At 48.1% G+C, this 21,218-nt stretch overlaps 1 protein-coding gene across 2 annotated transcripts; it reads right to left on the bottom strand.

The window, feature by feature from the left end:
* Positions 1 to 1,065: 1,065 nt before the first annotated feature.
* On the bottom strand, positions 1,066 to 21,004 carry TOMM34 (translocase of outer mitochondrial membrane 34). Of its 2 annotated transcripts, none has more exons than XM_005903177.3 (7): positions 20,767 to 21,001; positions 16,485 to 16,584; positions 15,221 to 15,373; positions 11,896 to 12,065; positions 8,900 to 9,047; positions 2,990 to 3,116; positions 1,066 to 2,089 (listed from the first exon to the last, which is right to left on the bottom strand). In XM_005903177.3, the coding sequence occupies exons 1-7, from the start codon at positions 20,891 to 20,893 to the stop codon at positions 1,985 to 1,987; spliced, it is 930 nt and encodes a 309-aa protein (XP_005903239.1). In that variant the 5' UTR covers positions 20,894 to 21,001; the 3' UTR covers positions 1,066 to 1,984. The 2 variants fall into 2 exon arrangements, with proteins under 2 accessions (XP_005903239.1, XP_070237884.1); XM_070381783.1 differs by having other exon boundaries at positions 1,985 to 2,122; positions 20,767 to 21,004.
* Positions 21,005 to 21,218: the final 214 nt, after the last annotated feature.

A 21,218-nucleotide genomic window follows, 5' to 3' on the forward strand; every position in this document is an offset into this window, starting at 1 on the left:
AGGCCACCTGCCGACGGTGCTTCGGGGTGCTGACAGTTACCACAGGGCACTGGAGTGCCACACGTGGGACGTGCCTGGGGGTTCTGGACGCCTGGCTTGAGCAGCCTGCAGGGCGGAACACTCTGGAAGCACCAGCTGCTTCTTTGCTCTGGGCTGGCTGGTTAAGGGGCTGCGTGGCAACTCCACTCCTGGAGAAAGGCCTCAGGGTGCCCTCCCAGGCTGTTGGTTGATGCTGCTGTAATGTTTATGCTCCAATGTTTTCATGAGGAAATCAAGATACTTGCCTTCTATGAGGACCTCGAGAAGGGAAAGTCACTTGTGACCAGATGTTACCACCGAGCCTGCCTAAAATTAGGCGAAGAGTCAGGCCCGCTTAAGAGGCAGGGAGAAAAGGGGGGTGCAGCTTCCCGATTTGAAATGGTCCCTGGGCCAGGCCCACAGAGTTGCTGTGACTCAAATCCGCTTCAGCCTGGCAGTCTGGTTGCTCTGTCCTCGGAGAGGATGGAACCCTTTCCTAAGAGCTGAGTATTGCCCAGCACTGAGCATGATGGGGGAGCAGGCAATAGACTCTGTCTGCTCAGCTTTATGGAGTCAAAATGTCTCCATTAAGATGAAAATGATTTAACTGAAGACAGTAAGACAAGCCCAGGAACACGGGCTTTGTTCAGGCTGATCCTCAGGCGCTCCCAGCCTCACCCACACCACATTTTGTGAGGCTGAGAAGCACTGCTGGCCGATCCTCCCAGCCAAGGCCTTCACCAATGCCATTCGCCTGCCTGGGGAGGCTCTTCCCCTCCCCACCCCCATGTTAGAACTCAATTCAAACTTGACTTCCTCAGGGACCCCTTTTTTCCCACAGGGTCAAATCTCCCTAGTTGGAGGGGAAAATGTGACTGCTTGTTTGCAACACTAAAGCCGCTGTGGTTTCACTCACTGTGTGTCCGATGGGACTGTCAGCTTTCTGAGCGCAGGGATCCTGTCATTCACTGCTGTTTCCCCAGTACTATGAGCAGGGCCTGGCCCATGCAGACACATCCCAGTAAATCTGATCAAAAAAAGGATGAATGCTCCATAACCAGTTTTTTATTATCGCAAAGTTCCAAAGTGATCCAAAGCTGAACCACAAAGTACAACATTCATGTAGATGCTGTTAACGCAGCTTAAACTTGCAGTTCAACAAAAGTCAGTCTATTCAGTTCAAATTAACTTCAACGTATTACAAAGAACTAAGAAGCCTAGTGGGGCCACTGTGGGAGTCAAAAGGCAAGTCCCTGCTGGGAAGGGAAGGACACGGACTTCAAGGAGGTTTCTCCCCATCCCACCTTCAGGAGCAGCAGCCACACCTCTGGGCTCTTGAAAGAACTTAGGAATCTTTATGTGGGAGACAGCAGCGCAGAGCCACAGACAAACGCTGGCCGAGGGAACAGGTTCTGCATTCTTGTCATAGGAGGCTCGGCCAAAAGGCACTGGGGCTCAGAACATGAAGTGCCGTGCCAAGGACAGGGAAGGGGTCGGCAGCCTTAGAGAACCAGCTCAGCTGGCTGCCATGGGTGTAGGCGGGCCAGGGTTTCCCAGTCCTCCTTCCTTTCCACGCCAGCCTGTGTCCCATGGGACTGGCAGCTTTTTAAGCACCCAGATGGACCGGGGTGACAGGACCTGGTGACTGGAAGGGCAGCAGTGGGTCTGGAGCATCTGGGCAGAGACCAGGCTGAACATGCTGCTGACAAGCACCCGTTGCTGTGACCTGCTCGCTGTCCACAGCACAGGGGAGTGCAGAACAGGGGGAGACTTTGCCAACAAAACGTCTGCTTTCTGACTACACTGAGCTTAATGTGAACAGGCAGAGCCTCCTGAGGGGTGGGAGGCCATCACGTCTCTGGGGGAGAGGAGGGGGCTTCGGAGCCCACTCGGGCCCGCCAGATCCAGGAGCAGGCACAGAATAAGGTGCTCAGGCAGACAGGTGTCCTGCTGCCCTTCAGGGATTTTAGTTTAAGCTCCGGTTAACCTCCTGCCGCAACTTCTGCGCAGGGCCATTCCTAGGCTCTATCTGCAGGAGACTGTCGATGTCTGCAAAGCTGGATCTGAAGTCCTGATGAGAGAGAGGCTATGAGGACCTGTAGTCCTCAGAGGAGAGAGAGGCTGTGGGTACTGTAGTCCCAAGAGGAGAAAGAGGCTGTGGGGACCTGTAGTCCCAAGAGGACAGAGAGGCTGTGGGGACCTGCAGTCCTGAGAGAAGAAAGAGGCTGTGGGTACCTGCAGTCCTGAGAGAAGAAAGAGGCTGAGAAAGAGGCTGTGGGGACCTGCAGTCCTGAGAGGAGAGAGAGGCTGTGGGGACCTGCAGTCCTGAGAGGAGAAAGAGGCTGTGGGGACCTGCAGTCCCGAGAGGACAGAGAGGCTGTGGGGACCTGTAGTCCTGAGAGAAAAAAGAGGCTGTGGGGACCTGTAGTCCTGAGAGGAGAGGCTGTGGGGACCTGCAGTCCTGAGAGGAGAGAGAGGCTGTGGGGACCTGCAGTCCTGAGAGAGAGAGAGGCTGTGGGGACCTGCAGTCCTGAGAGAAGAAAGAGGCTGTGGGGACCTGTAGTCCTGAGAGGGGAGAGAGGCTGTGGGGACCTGCAGTCCTGAGGAGAAAGAGGCTGTGGGGACCTGTAGTCCTGAGAGGGGAGAGAGGCTGTGGGGACCTGTAGTCCCGAGAGAAGAAGAGGCTGTGGGGACCTGTAGTCCCGAGAGAAGAAGAGGCTGTGGGGACCTGCAGTCCTGAGAGATAAGACACTGGGGGGATGAAGCCTGGGCCCGGGAGACCAGGCGGGGTTGGGGACCACTGCCGAGCTGGCTTTCTGCACCCCAGGCTGGAGGCCTGTCAGGAGCACCTGGGGCCCCTGGACAAGGAGGGACGTGGCAGGCCCCACCTCACCTGGACCATGCTCTGAAAGTACCACCATGGGCACAACTGGTTGTGGCTCTTTGGTGCCTCTGGACAGGATCTCTTTACCTTGAGAGCCTTGTAGGCTTGAGCCCGGCGGTAGAACGCCTTCACGTTCTTTCTGTCCAGCCTGAGGGCTTCTGTGCAGTCCTTTACCGCCTCCTGGTACTGCTTCAGCTCCAGATGGCAGAGTGCCCTGCAGGGAAAGACCGGGCTGTCAGCTGCTCCCTCGGGGCCACTAACTCTGAGGAACGCCCTAACACTTTGTGCTGGGTGCTTCACACTTTCCTCAGTTCTCACAGCCACCCAGCCCACTTCTACAGAGCAGAGCGGCTCAGAGGAGTGAAGCGACTCCCAAGGCTTCCTCCACTACTGATGCACCGACCCGGGACTTGATCCGGGTTTGAGCAACTTGTGATCTTGACAGTGTTCAGAGCTATCGTCCACCTCATACTCCCACACTTAACTCTTTCAAGCAAGAAAAGGTTTCTGGAAACCTTCCCCTTGACAAAAAATCATCTACCTTAAGAAAAAAACACATAAATCAAAGTGTTAGTTGCTCAACCATGTCTGACTCTTTGCGACCCCAAGGACTATAACCTGCCAGGCTCCTCTGTCCATGGAATTTTCCAGGCAGGAACACTAGAGTGGGTTGCCATTCCCTTCTCTAGAGGATCTTCGCAACCCAAGGACTGAATCTGGATCTTCTGCATTGCAGGCACATTCTTTACCATCTGAGCCATCAGGAAAGCCACATAAATACTAGGCTCTAATTAATTATATGCACACTGACATGTTAGGGATGAAATGTAAAGAAGATGGATCAATAGATGGCCATAGTGACCAACCAAACTGTTGTGACAGTTGTGTAACAGTGTTACATAACACTGTTTTTAACTGAAGTTATAGTTGTTTCTATAACTTTATAAATTTAATTGGGAGTATATAGGTGTTTGATATCCAATTCTTCCAACTTATATTTTGCATCATTCTTACATTCTGCTTATTATCAGTGGGAGAGAAGTACATACTTGTGTGTATCTTTCTTATTCAATTTTAGTCCTCTTCCCCAGTGACTAAAAATGAAACACTGTTTTCAGTGGCTATGGAATATTCACTTGTCTGTATCCTAATTTATTAACTCCTTATCAGGAGACATATTTCACTATTCCCAGTTAATAATAAATGATGCTGCTATGAACATCCTTGTACATCAATCTTAGGAGGGACTGCTGACTGCTGCATCAAAAGGTACGTGCATTTGAAATTTTGACTATTACCAAAATGCTTCCCAAATAAAGCAACTAACCTTAGCAACACAGGTTTGAACTGTGCAGGTCTACTTATGTGCAGAATTTTTTTTCAGTAATACTGCGGAATTACATCATCTGCATTTGGTGGACTTTGTGAATGCGGCAGAACTCAGGTATGAGAGGCTGACTGTAAATTATATAGAGATTTTTTGACTGAGAGGAGGATCAGTGCTCCTGACAGCTGACTTTTTCAAGGGCAACTGTACTTAAGAATAGTTACTAACAGAACCCATTTTCCTGCAACTGTACCAACCCTGGGGCTCAGCCTTTAAGTTTAGCCAATATGGAAGAAAACAGTGTCTATTTTAATGTAGTTGCTTTAAATACAGTTAAGCTGAATACTTTTTACATTTTACTTTTTATTTATTTTGGCTGTGCTGGCTCCCAGCTGTGGCACACAGAGTCCAGTTCCCTAATTAGGAATTGAACCTAGGCGCCCTGCATTGGGAGCATGGAGTCCTACCCACTGGACCACCAGGAAGCCCCCAAACTGAGCATCTTTACAGAAGATTTTTTAATCTTATGAAATAAAACGTCTCCAACTTATTTAATGACTTCTGTGGGTCGCCCTCCACCATCACCCCGTATAATACCTTCCCCACTGCAAGATAATTAACCCACATGTTGTTTTAGAACTTAATGGTTTTACTTCTTCCATTTGAAACTAATCCATTTAGATTTTATTTTAAAATAAGGAGTGACGATGGAGGTTCAAGTTTCTTTTTAATTCTTTCCAGCCAATCCAACACCATTTATTGGATAATTCCTCTTTTTCCCACAATTTATCTTATACTAAATTCTCTTATGTTATTTTTTCCTCATGGAATTGTTACCATGGAATTATTACCATGGAATTACCATTATTCCTCATGGAATTATTATCATGGAAGAATGTAAAAAAAAATTCTAGTATTTTCATTCAGATTGCATGGAACTTATAAATTAACTTAGGAAAAGCTTCTCCTTGTATCAATTTTAAAGCAGACACAGGGATTTCCCGGGTGATCCAGTGGCTAGGATGCCACATTTCCAATGCAGGAGATCAGGGTTCGGTCCTTGATCAGGGAACTAGATCTCACATGCCACAACTAGGACCTGGTGTAGCCAAATAAATAAAAAATAAAAACTAAATTAAGGCAGCACAAATTCTGTGGCATTCTTCCCACAGAAGAGGTCCTATGTTTCAACACTTTCTTCTTGAATTTAAGCAGGTTCTGTGACTGCTCTGACCAGTGGAGCACAGGAAAGGACACAGTTTGAGTCCCACGACTAGGCCTCAGAGGTCTTGGAGCGCCTGCCTGCGCTCTGGGAACACTTGCTCTTGGAGCCTTTAGCTGCTCCTGTAAGAAGCCAACTACCCAGAGGTCACCATGCTGTGAGGAAGCTCAAGCTGGCACAAGTGAACAGACTGCCAGGAGGGGAGAAAAAAGGCTCCAGCTTGCTCTACCAGTCCCATTCCCAGCCATGTCAGTCATCCTAAGCCTGGTGCCAGATGTGTAGGAGAAACCTCTGTGCTGTGCTTAGTGTTCAGTCGTATCCAACTCTGCGACCCCATGGACTGTAGCTCACCAGTCTCCTCTGCCATGGGAATTCTCCAGGCAAGAATACTGGAATGGGTTGTCATGCCCTCTTCCAGGGGATCTTCTCAAGCCAGGGATGGAACCCACGTTTCCTGCATTGCAGGCAGATTCTTTACTGTCTGAGCCACCAGGGAAGCCCAGGAGAAGCCTTTAAACGACTCCAGTCCCAGCATCCTTCTCGTTGATCCTGAATGAGACCCTGAGTCGAAGAACTGCCTTTCCTGAACTCCTGGTTCACAAATCATGAGCAAAACAAAATGTCTGTTGTAGGCCACTAAGTTTTAGAACAGTAGGCCCTGATCTTAATTTGAACACACAAGAATTCTAAGGAAACTGACGTGTTCTCCCAATGGACTCTAGCAATTTAAAGAATAAGCCAAGTTTCTGGGAAGTAGAAGCAGCACAGTGTAAGCATCAGGTACTATTTGGTGAAGTTACATTCAGAAGTAACTGTTATAATGAATGTAACTGTTATAATGAAAATGATTCCATATGAATGCCAAAGATCATATTTAAGGTGTTAAAAATGCATAACTTTGGCCTATAAAATAACCACCTGTGGCTTTTGGTAAACCGAATATTCTGTATCCAGGGAGAAGGATTTTCATTACAAAGTAGGAGTCTGAGAGACAAGACGAATGACTGAAAAGGAACCCAAACTTTCATCTTCAGCCCGTTTTCTTAGGTAAAATGGGACCGTGACCTAACCTGAAGAATTGCTGTGAGTGAGACTCTTCTGGAGGTCCATTCAGGACCTGGCAAACCGTAGGTGCCAAGTACCTAATGGTGACACCCACTCAGATGTCAATGCACAGAGAGAACCGAAGGCTAAGTTGATGCACCATACAGATGCATATGCATGAAGGAGAGCATTAAAATGGCATCTGGAATGTGGTATATTCAACCACGTGGATAGAAAATTCAGTTTTGTAACAGGTTTCAGTCTTATAAATTAAAGTTATAAAATCAATGTAATTACAACCTAAAGCTCAATGGATTGAAATTTATCAGTGAGCCCAAGGCTGAGCTAGAAGATCAAAGCTGGCAAAATAGTCAGCGATGCTCTGGTTACGAAGACTAATGAAGAGATCAGCCTACAAGGTATATTACAAAGCAATAGTAGTTAAACGGTGTGGCATGGACATATTTGCATGAAAACCAGTATTTAAACAAAACGTTGTCCTGAATGTGGTAAAAATCCAGGAAAATGGGTTAACGGAGATCTCTAGCAACATGAGGTAAGCAAGGACAGAGCCCACAGAAAGAGGAGTTAGAAGATGCTCCTGCACAAACATGGACAAATGGGCTGCAGTCCCTGATCCCGAGTGTGCCTGGTTGACTGAGGCACCCTCGGCTCCAATCAGCCAATAAAATCACAGGTCCAAAATGCCAAAATCCATGCTGTGAAACTAAAGGTTCCCTTTGTAGGTCATTTGGCAAAAAAAATGACCTTAACTGACATGAGGCTGCTTCATCTTTCTCGATACTATTCTGTGTGATCATGGAATTTCCACGTTTCACTGCAGAAATGCTAGTGATTAACCAGCAAACTGGCCAGACACTGCTGGAGTGTTAAGACAACTCATTATATGCACTATCATCCCTTTCTAAAGTCTGAAACACATTTTATCCCAAGAGTTCTGGATAAGGAGCAGTGAGCATATAGGAGATCCGAGATCTGTGAACTTAAAAGTAATGTGAGTATGTTGGCTGGGAAGGGAAAACAGACTCACAAGATTTATTAATGTTTTATAGGAAATGTTTAGAGCAGATCTGGTCCTTCGCTGAATGTTTTAAGCCTCTTGACAGTAACACGAACATATCTCACTGGAGCCAGGTTCCAATTCTATCTCCACCATTTACTGGCTGGGTGAGCTGAGGCAAAGCCCTTCCATCTGAGCCTCAGTTTGCCTGACATTAAGACAGGAATGAGCACCTACTACTAAAATCTTTGTGGGCTATTGCAGAGCAGGCACTCACACATGATGAAGGGATGCTGCAACCCTACATGGAGCAAGTCTATCTATGGGTGCCATTTTTCCAGCAGCATCTGCTCACTTTGTACCTGTTTCCCAGGCCCTCACTGCTGGCGGAAAGGATCACTGACCACTGGTGACAGCTCGGGACGAAGGCCTTTCTACAGCCCCACAAGTCTAACACCTCAGGCTCAACTAGACCCTCCCTCTTGCTCAGGTCAGGTAATTCCCTGGGTTCTACCCTGAGGCTCACAGACAGTCTGGCAGAATTTATAACCAGAGGGTCTTAGAGAAGCCATGGGCTGAGAGTCAGGGAAGGCACAGAGGCTTTGAGACTTGTGTTGGGCTTGTGTTTGCACAGCAAGCCCAGAGCTTTTACTTACATCCTTTGCTTACCTGGTGAGTGAAAATTCTGGAATGGGCTGAAACAAAGCCCTGGCTCCCTGTGGGAAACCCCAGTTTCTACCCATTTAACAGAGTGAATGCCACTGGCAATGCCCATCTCATGGTGACCAAAGGGAATGTGAACACACGTTCTGAGATGTAACACAGAGGCATACCTCATTTCACTGTGCTTCACAGATACTTTGAAGACACCAGAACTGAAGATTTGTGGCAACCCTACATTGAGCAAGTCTATCTATGGGTGCCATTTTTCCAGCAGCATTTGCTCACTTTGTACCTGTTTCACACTTTGGTCATTCTCACAATATTTCAAACTATTTCATTATTAGTATACTAGTCATAGTGATCTGTGATCAGTATTTTTGATGTTATGCCAATGACTGGTGGTTGGCAATTTGTAGCCATTAAGTTTTTAAATTAAGGCATGTAGGTTGTTTTTTTAGACATGATGCTATTGTACATTTAACAGACTACAGTACAGTGTAAACACAACTTTTTTATGCACAGGGAAACCCCAAAATTTTGTGACTCCCTTTCTCCCGATAGTCACTTTACTGCGGTGGTCTGGAGCCGACCCTGAGACAGCTTTGAGGTCTGCCTATATTGACTAAATGCCAGGATGCAGAGCCCATCAGAGTCCGAGAGAAGACTGTGGAAGAATGTCCGGTGTCCTGAAATCCCCCAGGCCAGCCGTGTGAAAGGTACCTGTTGCTGTATGTGGCGGATTCCAAGTTACTAAACCAGAGGCTCTCACTGTACTTCTCAATCGCTTGCTTATGGTTCCCCTTCTTTACAAGCTCATTGCCTTCCTCCTTCAGAGCTCTGGCTCTCTCCACATCCCCAGCAGAAGGCACTAGATACAAATTCAGAAGAGGAAAAAACCATGGAATGGGTGCCCAGCTCAGCCTGAGGAGCTCTCTTGGGCAGCGCCTCTTCTAAGCCGTCTACAGCGCTCTGTCCCCCGAGGTCTCCTGCACTGTGCAAAGCGCCCTTCCTGAGTCAGGAGTTCCCCTGAGCAATGGCTTCTGGGAAATACAGAGTTTTTCATTCAGAAGAGGTTGGGGGCTCCTGATGTAGATATACTTCCACACACACAATGATATATACGCAGTAGAAAGTAACGCAGGTTGTGGCCTCAGCACTGCCGCTCAGGAGCTGAAAGCCTGTGGGACCTAATGCTTCTGGACCTCAATTTGCTCACCGGCATGTGTGGGGCAATACCTACTCCACCCTGGGCTACTGTCAGGATGAAATGGGGAGAAAACAGGAGAAAGTCCAGAGCACCGTATAAACTTAAAGCAGGAGAGTAAGTGAGGAAGTATTTAAATAAACAAGCATCTGGTTAAACAAAAGAGAAGAGCGGTGCTCTTAGGCTTCCAGAAAAGGGCAGAGGAGCCCCTACTCCTCAGCTGTTCTGGTCTGAGTCTGGCGGTATTCTCCCCAACCCACCACCTGAGCTCTGTCCCAGCCTCCAGGAGACATAAGGAGAACAAGGTGAGATCCAAATTGCTCCATGGAGCCCTGGGGCTTCACTTCACTGCATGGCCCTGATGAATTATTCCAGCCTCAGCTCCCGTATCATCTACTTTGTCGATTTTAAAAAACTTTCTTCATAAAATACTGAATATTTACGACAAGGGTAAGGTTTTAGGAATAAAACTAATACTCTTGAACTGATCCCTCATCTTAAGAAACAGAACGTTTACTAAGACCTTTGAAGTCCTATGAGCCTCTCCCCGCCGGTCAATCCACCCCTGGAGGAAACCATTTTCCTCAGTTCTGTGCCCCTGACCCTGCTCTTTTAAAAACTTTTAATTGGAGGATAATAGTTTTACAACGTTGTGTTGGTTTCTGCCATAGGAGACCATGCCCCCTTTTTGGGTTACTTTAACTAGACATGATAGTATCTAGAAACGATTTACTATTTACTTTGAGAACTTCAAATAAAGGAATACATAATTCTATGTATTCTACTATGACCTGGTATTCTTTTTCCCCTCAAAATCACATTCCTGAGATTTTCACACCCATAGCTGCTTCACTCTTACTCTTCCTGCTGCAATGCAACTGTTTCATCTGTTCCGTTCATAGGGACTTGGGTTATTTTGCTTTTTGGTCTTAGCAACTTTTTGCTCTGAACACCTTGTACCCATCTCTTTGTGGGCACATGTACGAGGTTTTCTAGAAGCAGAGCCAGTGCGTTGCAGTGTGCACAGCATCACCGCCTCAGCTTCACCTTGACTTTGCAAGGCACCCTAGGCTGCACCATGAGATACCCCCACTACCTCATTCTCTAACTCCTTCCACTGTCTCAGCTGAAAACTCCCTTCCCCTCTTGCCTGAAGAACTTGGTTTTTAAGGTCCAGCTCAACCTGTCACCTCCATGATACTTTCCCCAACTTCCCCCAGCACCCTGCCATCAGTTCCCAATTTGAATTCCTCAAACATTACAGACTCTAAAGTACTCGTTCTCCTGTGTTTTAGGTGTCTCAGTCTCCCCTGGGCTGAGACTTTTCTGAGAGAGCCTCTCTAGGCCCCACATGGCTGTGACTTCAAAACAGCAAAATAAATAGGAGGTGCACTGAAGCCATCAAGTTCATTAGCGGCTCATGTTCTCATTCTAGGGAGTGAATGCTGCCCATGGCCAGACAGGTTTCCTGTTGGGAAGGGGAGAATCCCTGTCCTCCTGTATACCCAAGGCCAGGCTGCAGCCCTGCCCCCTGAGCCTCCCATCCTCAATACCGAGCCTGCTGGGCTGGGAGAACTCCCCTGGAGCCTTATAAGTTTCCTATCGCCCCTGCCCAGGGAAGGTCCTCTCTGTTCCATAAAGCTGAGGTCTCCTGTTTGGGGCCACCTGGCCTTGATCTCCCTTCCCTTGTTTATTCCCTTCCAGAGACTAGTAAGTGTGTGAATTCCACTGGCTATGGAGATGGAGCAGATGGATGTCAGGCTGAGCTTGTCACAAAATCTCAGGCCCTGGTCACAGGGACTAGTTAAGGGAATGGCCTGTGTTTATAGGCTAGATTATATTAAGAAAAGATGAGCCAGGGATTTTAGTGGAAGAAACCCTCTTTCTTAGGGAGCTCTCAGAAAAACAACTCTTTCTCTCCCTCTTGGTCATGAGGCACTGCATGCAGATGTGAGGCATAGAACTGCTATGGTTCTACTGCTACCGCTTCTGTACGACTCAGGAGGGAAGACTGCCTGAAGACAAAGCTGACACATCGTAGAGAAAAGAGTGGAGAGAAGGAGGACAGAGAAATGGGAGTCTGATGCTGCAGTGAGCTGCTGGAGCAAGCCTTGCCTGAAGGCCCTTTTTGTTATATGAGCCAATATGTTCTTTTTATTATTTTTACCACATGGAGTTTCTTGTTTCTGCAACCAAAAACATCCTAAATGATACATCTCAAATGCTGCCAAAGGAATGAGAAGGGAACAAACACAAGATAACTGGGTGCCAGGCTGGGAGTTCACTGTGCCTTACGTCACCTTAGCCTTACACCTGTGGGGTTGGCTTTCCCACTGCCCACTGCAGCGCTGAGGAGACCGTCCCTAAGGGGTTACGCTTCTTGTTTTTTCACTTTGTTTATAGGACTTTAAAAGTAACTCATCTTAAGCGAGGCCAGTTTTTATAGGATAACTCTAAAGAACGTGGCTCTGCGGAGACCGCAGCTCTCTCCGGGTGGGAAGTCACAGCTTACCTCTGCTCTTCGCGCTTGTGGTTCCTTTGGATTTGCTTTTAGATGGCTCTTTGTGGTTTTCCAAAGGCAGACACTCCCACCTCTTCTGAGATGAAACAGGCACCAAGGGGATAGAGGGCAGCTTCAGGCGCCACTCGGGCCCAAAGGAGTCCATGAGAGTTCTGGTCATTCTGGAAAGGCAGGCAGGATGACAGAAAGGTTTCCAGCTGGGTCAAGAAGGTATTCTTTCTCTCATAAGCCCAAAGGAGGTGTACAAGAGTCAGTTATCATCTTCCCCTTGTTTGAACCATCGCTTTGTACCCTTCTGACTCGCAGCAGGAAAGGAACAGGAGCCTGCTACCCATAAGGGTCTTTTCAGGTCAGCCACCATGACACTCCCTCCCTGCCTGGCCCTTGCTTGGTCACACTGTTAACTTCAAAGAGAGGGATCTGGTGCTTGTTAAGGTAATTCAACCTTACCCCCAAGGAACCACACATGTCCCCAAGAATGGACCCCATGTTTTCTTTTTTAAGAAATTATATTTACTTTTAATTGTTTGGATTGCTTTACAATATATGGTTTGATTTGTCATATATCAACATGAATTAGCCATAGGTGTACGTAGGTCCCCTCCCTCTTGAACCTCCTTCCCACATTTTATGTTTTCTTAATCTATTTGAGCTTCCCTGGTGGCTCAGTGGTAAAGAATCTGCCTGCTAATGCAGGAGACCACAGGTTTGACCCCTGGGTCAGGAAGATCCCTTGGTGAAGGAAAACAGCAATGCACCCCAGTACCCTCACCTGGGAAATCCCATGGACAGAGGAGCCTGGCAGGCTACAGTCCACGGGGTTGCAAAAGAGTTGGACATGACTTAGTGACAAAAAAACAACAACAACTTATCTATTTACAAGGCCATGCAAACACCTGACATCTGATTAATGCTCAGAGATTTTTAAATGCAAACCCTATGTCATTCTCAAACTGTAAAACCTTTCAGTGGTTCCCACTGCATTAGGCTGGCAAGGCCTGAGACCTGGTCCCCTCCCACCGCTCCGCGCTTACCATGTGCCACACTGCCTCTCTCGATCCTCATGTTCAAGTCTTTCCCCTCCCCACCCCACCCTGGGACAAACCCCACCACTCCCCACTCCCCTCTTCGAAACTCAGCGAACATGCTGGTTTTGTTAACTGATTTCTACTACTCAGCACAGCACCTGTCACCCAGCGGGACCCAGAGGTATGTACTGAGTGAGCAGATGAAGCCAACGGCAACTTCTGCTTCTATAACCACGTTCCTGTGTTACTACGACGAAGAGCTCACAGACTGCTATCACTACAAACTCATGGTCTCTGGCTCAGCCCCCAGAGCTGTTTTCCTGATCGGTCCAGCTACTTCAAACCTCTACCCTCTTCCATCCGATGCTCCTTAATCCTCCTCCCTTGGACTTCCTCACACCCTGAACACAAACCTCCCTGCCTGGGCACACTTCCTACTTCTCTATTGCTACAGAAGAGGTGACAAGGCCAACCCCTCCCCCTGCATTGGGAATCCACTGCTCCCTGCCTCTCTCGGGCCACACTCGGCCAACACCACCCTCTCCCACACATATATCCTTTCCCTCTACCGACTCCAGCTGCCAGCATGGAGCTCCTTCTTCCTGAACAGCCCTCTGCCCCTTCACAGCCACATTCCTCTAATCCACTGCCACCTGCTTCTGACCCCAGTGGACTGACTCCATCAGAATCACCAGTGACTTCATTTTGAAACCCTCAGTGTACTTAAGCTGACTGTAACACCTGATACGAACGACGTCTTCATCCTTCTGCAAACACTCCTGCCTCCGTGACACTAAACGCTCTAAGTTTCCTCCCGCCGCACTGGCTGCTGTTCCTCTCTGTGTCCCTCAAACATCGTGATTCCACAAAGCTCCCTGGCTCCCCCGACTCGTGGTAGTACTCCATTTTTCTCCCAGAACTTCAAGCCACCTCTAGGCTGGTGACCTTCAAATCTCTATGTTCAACCATCCAGCCGGCCTCCTTGCATCTCTAATCTCCGGCCCCATGCTGCCACCTCAGCATGTCAACCACCTGGACACCTGTTCTTCCCTTCTCCCCACCCTCCAACCACCAAAACTTGTCAAAATACTGCCTAGATGTCCCCTGAATTGGTCCCTTTCCACCGTCTCTTTTGGATCACTGCCCACCCCCTTCCTATTTTCTTCTTCATGGTCAACACAACAGGCAGCCAGCCAGCTTTTCTCTCAAATCTGCTCAGGCTGCCCCCCGGCTGAAGACCCTTTCACAATGCCTCACTGTGTTCGGATGAAGTCCAAGCCCCTGGACACCAGGGCGTGTGTGACTGGGCCTCGTCACTCGTCCTGATTTGAGCACTTCGCCTGCTGCACCACGAGCGGCGGGCTTCTCACCACTCCTCTAACACCTCGACTCATTCACGGCGCACGTGCTGCCCAGGCCCCTTGCTGGCCCCTGGCCCAGACAGCTATACACTTCTGTCTCGGCTCACCTCCTCCAAAAAGCCCTCTCTGGACCCCCCACTGGCTGTCAGGTACGTCCCACCACAGCCCTCATCACACTGCCAAAATTTGCCTGTGACTGACTGCTGTTCTCCAGGAGACTGGGAGCTCTTCGAGGGTGGGCAGAGGTCTGTCTCCTCCTCAGCCCGGGCCTGAGTGCAAAGTCTGGCACAGAAGTGGCAAATTTTGTTGAATGATAGAGACTGAGAGAAAGCACAGAGAAGATAAGTCAAGCCAGAAACGACATACTGAACAGATACCACGCAAAGAGGGGAAATGTGATCAGCTGCATGTGACTGATGAGATTAAGGACAACTGCTCAAGAGACCAGAAAGAATTTCACCTGAGGGGCCTTGTGAAGGGATCACAGTACAATACACTGAACCATAGCCACAAACCACAGCCCCTGGGGTCACAGCTGCTTGCACTGTCTTCCTTTCGCCACTCTAGGAAGCTCTCTGAAGCAAGTGGGGTCTGTATCTCTTTTTAGCTCGGTATTTCCCACTGAATCTGGCTTAGACAGAGCTGAACTAAGTACTACTGGGTGAATACATTTCAGCATCTAGGCAAAAGAACAATAACAAAAAAACACAAAACCCCCCCACAAACTCAGTAATTCTGACTCCTTAAAAACCTGCTAAAACACGACAGCAGATCGTCCTTCCACACTTTCTGCACGTGCTCATTATAAGTTTCTGAGCCTAAACCATAGGGTTTGCCCCAGAGGATGCCCAAAGCAAAGGTTCCAAGCCCATCGGAGAGGACAGGACAGGACATTCCAGAGAGACGGCCTCAGTGACTCGGGCTCACCTGCTGCTGCCTTCCAAGGCTGACGTCACGCTGTCATCAATCTGCAGCACGGTCACGTAGTCCACGTAGGCCAGAGGGTACTTCTCCAGGGCCTCATAGGCCGATGCTCGCCGCAGCAGGGGCTTCAGGCTGAAGGGAACCAGGGCCAGTGCTCTAGGACAGGAGGCAGGATGTCACTGGGCTGCTGAGTCCCTGGGGCTCCCTGCTCCCAACCTCCCACAGTTCCTTCCGGTCTGGGTCGTCAGTACATGGGAGGTCATTTCTGGCGACAGATGCTGTGAAGGCTGTCAAGTCTCAGAAGAGGGGCTTTTCAACTCAGACTGAAGTGGAGAAGGGAAGGAGGACGGAAAAACACTACTACCGGGAAATATGTGTGTGTGTGCATTGATTTTCATAGTTGCGATCCCTCTGAAATCAAGAATAAGTGCCTCATAGCTTTCATGCTTCTCTGTTTTCTACAGAGTGTGGCTGAGTGGGGATAACAAACAGGCTTTGGAGTCAGGTGGAGCAGTGTCTGAATTCCACCTCTGCCACTAACCACGAGACCCCAGGCACATCACTTGACCTCCACAATCCAGTGCCAGCCTGGGCAGGGTGGCAAACTTACCCCACAGAGCACTCATGAGCACTCCACAAAGGAGAATAGCACAGGGCCTGGTACAAATCAACCGAGCAGAGGCTCCACGAGCATGCTCACCTCTCTCCTCTCCCACCCACCACCAGGGCCCGAAGCTAAGGCAATACCCCAGGATATCAGATTCCTGAGGACACATCAGATCCAAGTGCTACTTCAGTGATGACCATGAAGGCAATCTCAGACTGTCTTCAAGAAGAAGCATGAAAAACGGTTTAATATGCCCTATACCTCAGTGATGGTTACCATTTTTTCCTTTCAAGGCTATCTATTAACCACCATCCCTCTTTCTTTCCCTCTCTCCTTCTCTCACCCACATCCATCCCAGAAAAAAACCCTGAGCATGCCAGTCACTGGTCTGCAACTCTAGGTCATGCCCAGGTTCTACATCTCACAAAGACTAAAGGCCTTCCTCTAACTGACCACCCTACTCCTTTCAGCAGCAGAGATGAGGCTCCAGGGACCCAAGTCAGAGGCCACAAGGACCAAGGAGAACTTCCTATTTTCAGTGACCAGCTGACCCTGAGTGACACTCCCTAATATGAGAGGTAACTGGTGGGGCCAGAGAGCCAGAAGCCCAGTCTCCTCTCCCCAGCCCCCAGCACCCCAGGGGCAGCCCTGCCCGCTCACGAAGTGCAGTCCTTGATGCAGTCGATGCAGTTCCCGTCCTTCAAGTGGCAGGCTGCTCGGTTGGAGTAGAGAACACTTTCTTTTTCTGGATCTGAAGAACCTGCCCCGGAGGAAGCAGAAAATGCACAATTAACAGGTTGGGAGATTTATGCCTTGGGTGCCTTGGGAAATCGGGGGCGCATTCCACACCTTGAGCTCTCTGGGGTTTAGTAATGGGCAGCAGAGATGACTGTAACCCCATCGTGCATGTTGGTCTGATGGATTGGCAAGGGAGCAAGAACACCAAGCTTCCTGCTATCCACAGGGACCAAGCATCTGCTCATCTACTCAGTCATGCACTGAACTTGGTACCAGGCCAGAGATCAAAGTGAAGAGCTCAAAGAAATCCACAGTGTAACTACTTGGGGGTGTGTGTATGTGTTAATTTTATTACAAGAAGCATAAAAATCCAATAAAGAAAAAAAAGAAGACAAAAATCTGATAAATGCTATGATAAATGGACTGAACAAGTGTGGGGACACAAAAAACAGACTAATTCTACCTGGTCAAATCAGAGAGGACTTCGCCAAGGAAAAGACCTCTCAGTCTGGCAGGACTATGGAGAGCTTAATCAGGGGAAGAGCTCAAGCTATCCCGTGGGGAGGGGAATTATCATAGATGTTTCCCTAAAGACCATCTTTATCCTCAGGAATCTCAGAGGCTCAAGTCCTTTATTGTGGCCATGATGACTTTCATTTTCAAAAATAATTTTTCAACCACTAGCAGGGGCCATAATGAAAATAAAACATGGAAACTATCAAGTGTTGACCCAGTGATTCCATTCCCAGAAGAACAGAAAACAAGTTCTCCTTTGAAAGTGGTAAAACATATAGACAACAGTATAATAGGTACTTGCTATCCATCACTAAACTCAGCATATGTTTTATTAATATTTGCTTCCCACCTTTTTGGGGTCTTTTTGTTCATTTATTTTTGGCTGCATACCAACCCCAGATGAAGCCTGTGCCCCCTGCAGTGGAAGCAGGGAGGCTTAACCACTGGACCACCAGGGAAGTCCTCTCACCTTTTTGGTTTCACTATGACTAAATAGCTCTACTCTCTCCCCTCTGCCCCATCCCCAGGTCCCCCAAAGTTGCCACAGTCCTACAGTGGGTATGTCACATTCTCACGTGTGTCCGTCTTTATTATATAGGTATTCACAGGCAAGACACAATATCCTTTAAATAACTTTTCCCAAGTGGCGTCATATCGCCTCTCCTTCTGCAGCTTGCCTTCTTTGCTAATTATGTTACCACATTGATGCAAAACCTGCTTCATTCAATACCAAACATAATAAAATTATCTTGTCTTCCCTTTTGTTGCCGGACCCCAAGGGAGACAGCAAAGTATAGAGATAAGTAAAAGACATCCTGGCCCTCGAGGAGCAAGCTCAAGTATTCAAACCTTGCTACCCATCTCAAGTCACTGGAGCATGGTTGCTCAGCAAACAGCAGTGGTGTGGCAGAAATGACATCAGATCCCCAAATCCAGCCTGTGACCCTGCGCAAGTCATTCAATCCCCTCTGATCACATGTGCCTACCTATCAGATGAAGACGATATTTCACAGACTGGCTGGAAGGTTCACTGTGTTAGGTTGCTCCCTGCTCTCCTTTCAAGATCAGGGAAATTGATCAGAGAAATCAAGGAACTTGCCCATAAATTACCTAGAAAATTAGTAGCAGGATCAGAACCAAATTCTGGTCCCCTGCTGAACTGAGAAGACATATCAGTATGGCTCTTCTTCGGGCCTAGAATAAATCCCTACAAAAAAGCCAAGTTTTTCCAGGCAGCTGGGGTAGGATACAAAAAAAAAAAAGCAACTTTAACAAGTTGAGATGAGGAGGTGGGCCTACAGAGAAAGGTTCTAGGAAAAAAAAACATGGCGGGGGGGGAGGCAGCAAAAGAGTGGCTTGAAACTGCAAAAATTCAAACAAAATCGACTGGAATTAGCAAAGGATTTGGGAAGAAGTCCAGCAAAATGATTAAAAACTTGGACTTGGGAATTGGAGAAACCCCTGTTCAAATTCTGCCTCTGATTTCAGTGTGTCACCCCAGAAGAAGGGATTTAAGTCTTCTGGAACCCTCATCTATAAAGCATCTTACCCATAAGTTAGTGGGAAGATACAAAAAAGGGAGAAAGCCTATCATGTTTAGCAAGTACTCAACAAATGCTAGCCAAGGAAATGAGAAGGAAAGCAATGGGAAAGAGGGACTACAGAAAAGGAATTCTACTGAGGCTCTGGGATAAGCCACTTCAGAGAGGCCTTGGGCAGAGGGCTTTGTTGGCTGAACTGAGCCAGAGGCTGGGAAGACTGGTAAAAACACGTTATTCCTCTGCTGAAAACTCTCCAGCAGCTTCCCATTAGGGAATAAAATCCAAACTCCTTCCCATGAACTACCGTGTAAAATGCCTGTCTTTGTAACTGATGAAGTCTTGGTACTCCCTCCATTGGCTCCCATATGCTCTGGGTCCTGACACCAGGGTACTGCTGTCTGGGGCCTTTGTTAATTACGGCCTTCTTCGCCTGAGGTGCTCAGCACAAAATTTCATGCAGCTGGCTTCTTCTGACCATTCAGGTATCACCTCAAATGTCACTTCTTCAAAGAAGTTGTCCTTTACCTTCCATTTCTTCATAAAAGAACTCCCTAGTCAAATCTACCACACCACCACATTTGTCTTCTTCACAGCCCAGATCATTTCCCCATAGTTCTTGTTTAATATTCATTATCTTAACACATTATTGACTAGAGATGTACTAATATGTTTCTTGTTGAAAGTCCAAAGTGTTAGCTGCTCAGTTGTGTCCAACTCTTTGCGACCCATGGACTGTAGCCCACCAGGCTCTTCTGTCCATGGAATTATCCAGGCAAGAATACTGGAATGGGTTGCCATGTCCTATTCCAGGGGATCTTCTCTCAGGGATGGAACCTGGGTCTCCTGCATTGCAGGCAGATTCTTTACCATCTGAGCCACCAGGGAAGCCCATGTTTCTTGTTACACAAACATTACTGACCAAAAACATCAATATCACTTACAGAACAAAGGACCAGCCACAGGTGTTTCTGCAAAAATCCCCCAGTTAATGAATTAAGATCACATCTGGGGCCTCCGCATTAACAAGAAAAAAATGCCCCTGGACAGAAAGGACTTTCTACACTCATTCACATACAGTTGCTTAACAATGTTAATTAAAGCGTGTACAGTTGAGGAAAATGAGAGTTGCCTCAGGGATCAGAATGAGGCTTGAATATTAGAATGGGGTCCAACAAGACAGTTAAAAAGCAGGCAATCTATCAGGTGTCACAATCAAAAGAAGAAAAAATAAAATGCGTTGGTAAGGATGCTGAGCACTTGGAATTATTGTGCCCTGTGGGTGGGAATGTAAAATGGTACAGTTATTACTGAAAACAGTTTGGAGGCCCCTCCTTTCCTGCAAATTAAAAATACAATTAGGATCTAATCCAGCAATCCCACTTCTGGGTATATATTCAAATAAAATTAAAGCAGGATCTTGGGAGATTCTTGCACATTCATGTTCATCATAGCCAAGAGGTGAAAACAATTCAAATGTCCATTAACGGATGAATGGATAAAGACAATATGGTGTATCTACACGATGGAATTATCAGGCAAACTTAAAAATGAACCAAAGCCTGTCACATGCTACAACGCAGTTTATAATGTCAAAGATATTATTCGGTCACAAAAGACAAAGATTGTATTATCCCATTCATTTTAAATACCTAAAGTAGTAAAAATCATTGACACAGAAAAAAAAAGGTGGCTACCACGGGCGGAGGGGGTAATCAGAGTTTAGTGGGTACGGCGTTTCCGTGCTGCAAGATGAGAAAGTTCCAGAGATCTGTTGCACGACAATGTTACAAGAGATGAAGTTTGATGTCGTTTTTTACCACCATAAAAAGTGATAAAAGATCTATTAACATGAAAATGTGTCTCTGTTATGTCATTAAGTAAAAAAGGGCCAGTAATAAAGCCACGTTACAATAATAATAAAAGCGGAAAGAAAGGCCAAGGAACTTTCTCGTAGGATGCCCAAGGTGGGGGAGGGGGGAAGTAATGGGCAAGTGCTGGGAAGACCCGGTGGGCCGGTCAGCTGCGGGGTAAACGGAAGCCCCAGGCCGAGAGGGCCAGAGCGGGGTACGGGTAGCTGGGGTCGGGGGAAGCGAGAAGGGGAAGCAGGCCTGGCGGAGAAACGGGGGTGCGGGGGGCCGGGGTCGCACCTTGTTCCTGCAACATCCGCAGCGCGCGGCTGTAGAGTGTGGCGGCCTCGGCGAACTGGCCGTTGCGGAAGCTCTGGTTGCCGGTGGTGCGGAGCTCCTCCACTGATGCCGGGGGTATAGGGGCCATCCTGGCGCTGGGCCGGTAAACTCGGGGTGGGGGGGGGCGCTACAGTTCCCGGCGCCAAGACCGGTGCAACGCCACCCGGGCGGAAGGTGCGAGTAGCCGTGCCGGCCGGCTTCCCCGGCGGGGAGTGGGCGTGGCGTGGCAAGGGCGGGGCCTGCGCGGACCGGAGGCGCCTAGTGCCCCGCCCTCCACGCACGCTCAGTTGGGTACCAGCGCGCAGGGAGTTTGCAGCAGCGCTGGGCATCTTGGCGTGGTATCAAGAACCCTGCAGGTGAAACTCTTAACAGGTCACTCATTGCTCGCCTAGGGTGTACATTCTACTGGGGCC

The sequence above is a fragment of the Bos mutus genome, chromosome 13, assembly GCF_027580195.1.
Source record: "Bos mutus isolate GX-2022 chromosome 13, NWIPB_WYAK_1.1, whole genome shotgun sequence".
In the NCBI taxonomy this organism is placed as follows: Eukaryota; Metazoa; Chordata; class Mammalia; order Artiodactyla; family Bovidae; genus Bos; species Bos mutus.

What these genes read in the sequence shown, in the direction of transcription:
- TOMM34 (XM_005903177.3), bottom strand. Translation starts at nt 20,893, where the DNA reads ATGGCCCCTATACCCCCGGCATCAGTGGAGGAGCTCCGCACCACCGGC. An exon ending in GCGGATGTTGCAGGAACAAG is followed by an intron (nt 16,585 to 20,766) that starts GTGCGACCCCGG and finishes CCTCCGGGGCAG; the next exon opens with GTTCTTCAGATCCAGAAAAA. An exon ending in AAGCCTACAAGGCTCTCAAG is followed by an intron (nt 2,090 to 2,989) that starts GTAAAGAGATCC and finishes CTCTCTCATCAG; the next exon opens with GACTTCAGATCCAGCTTTGC.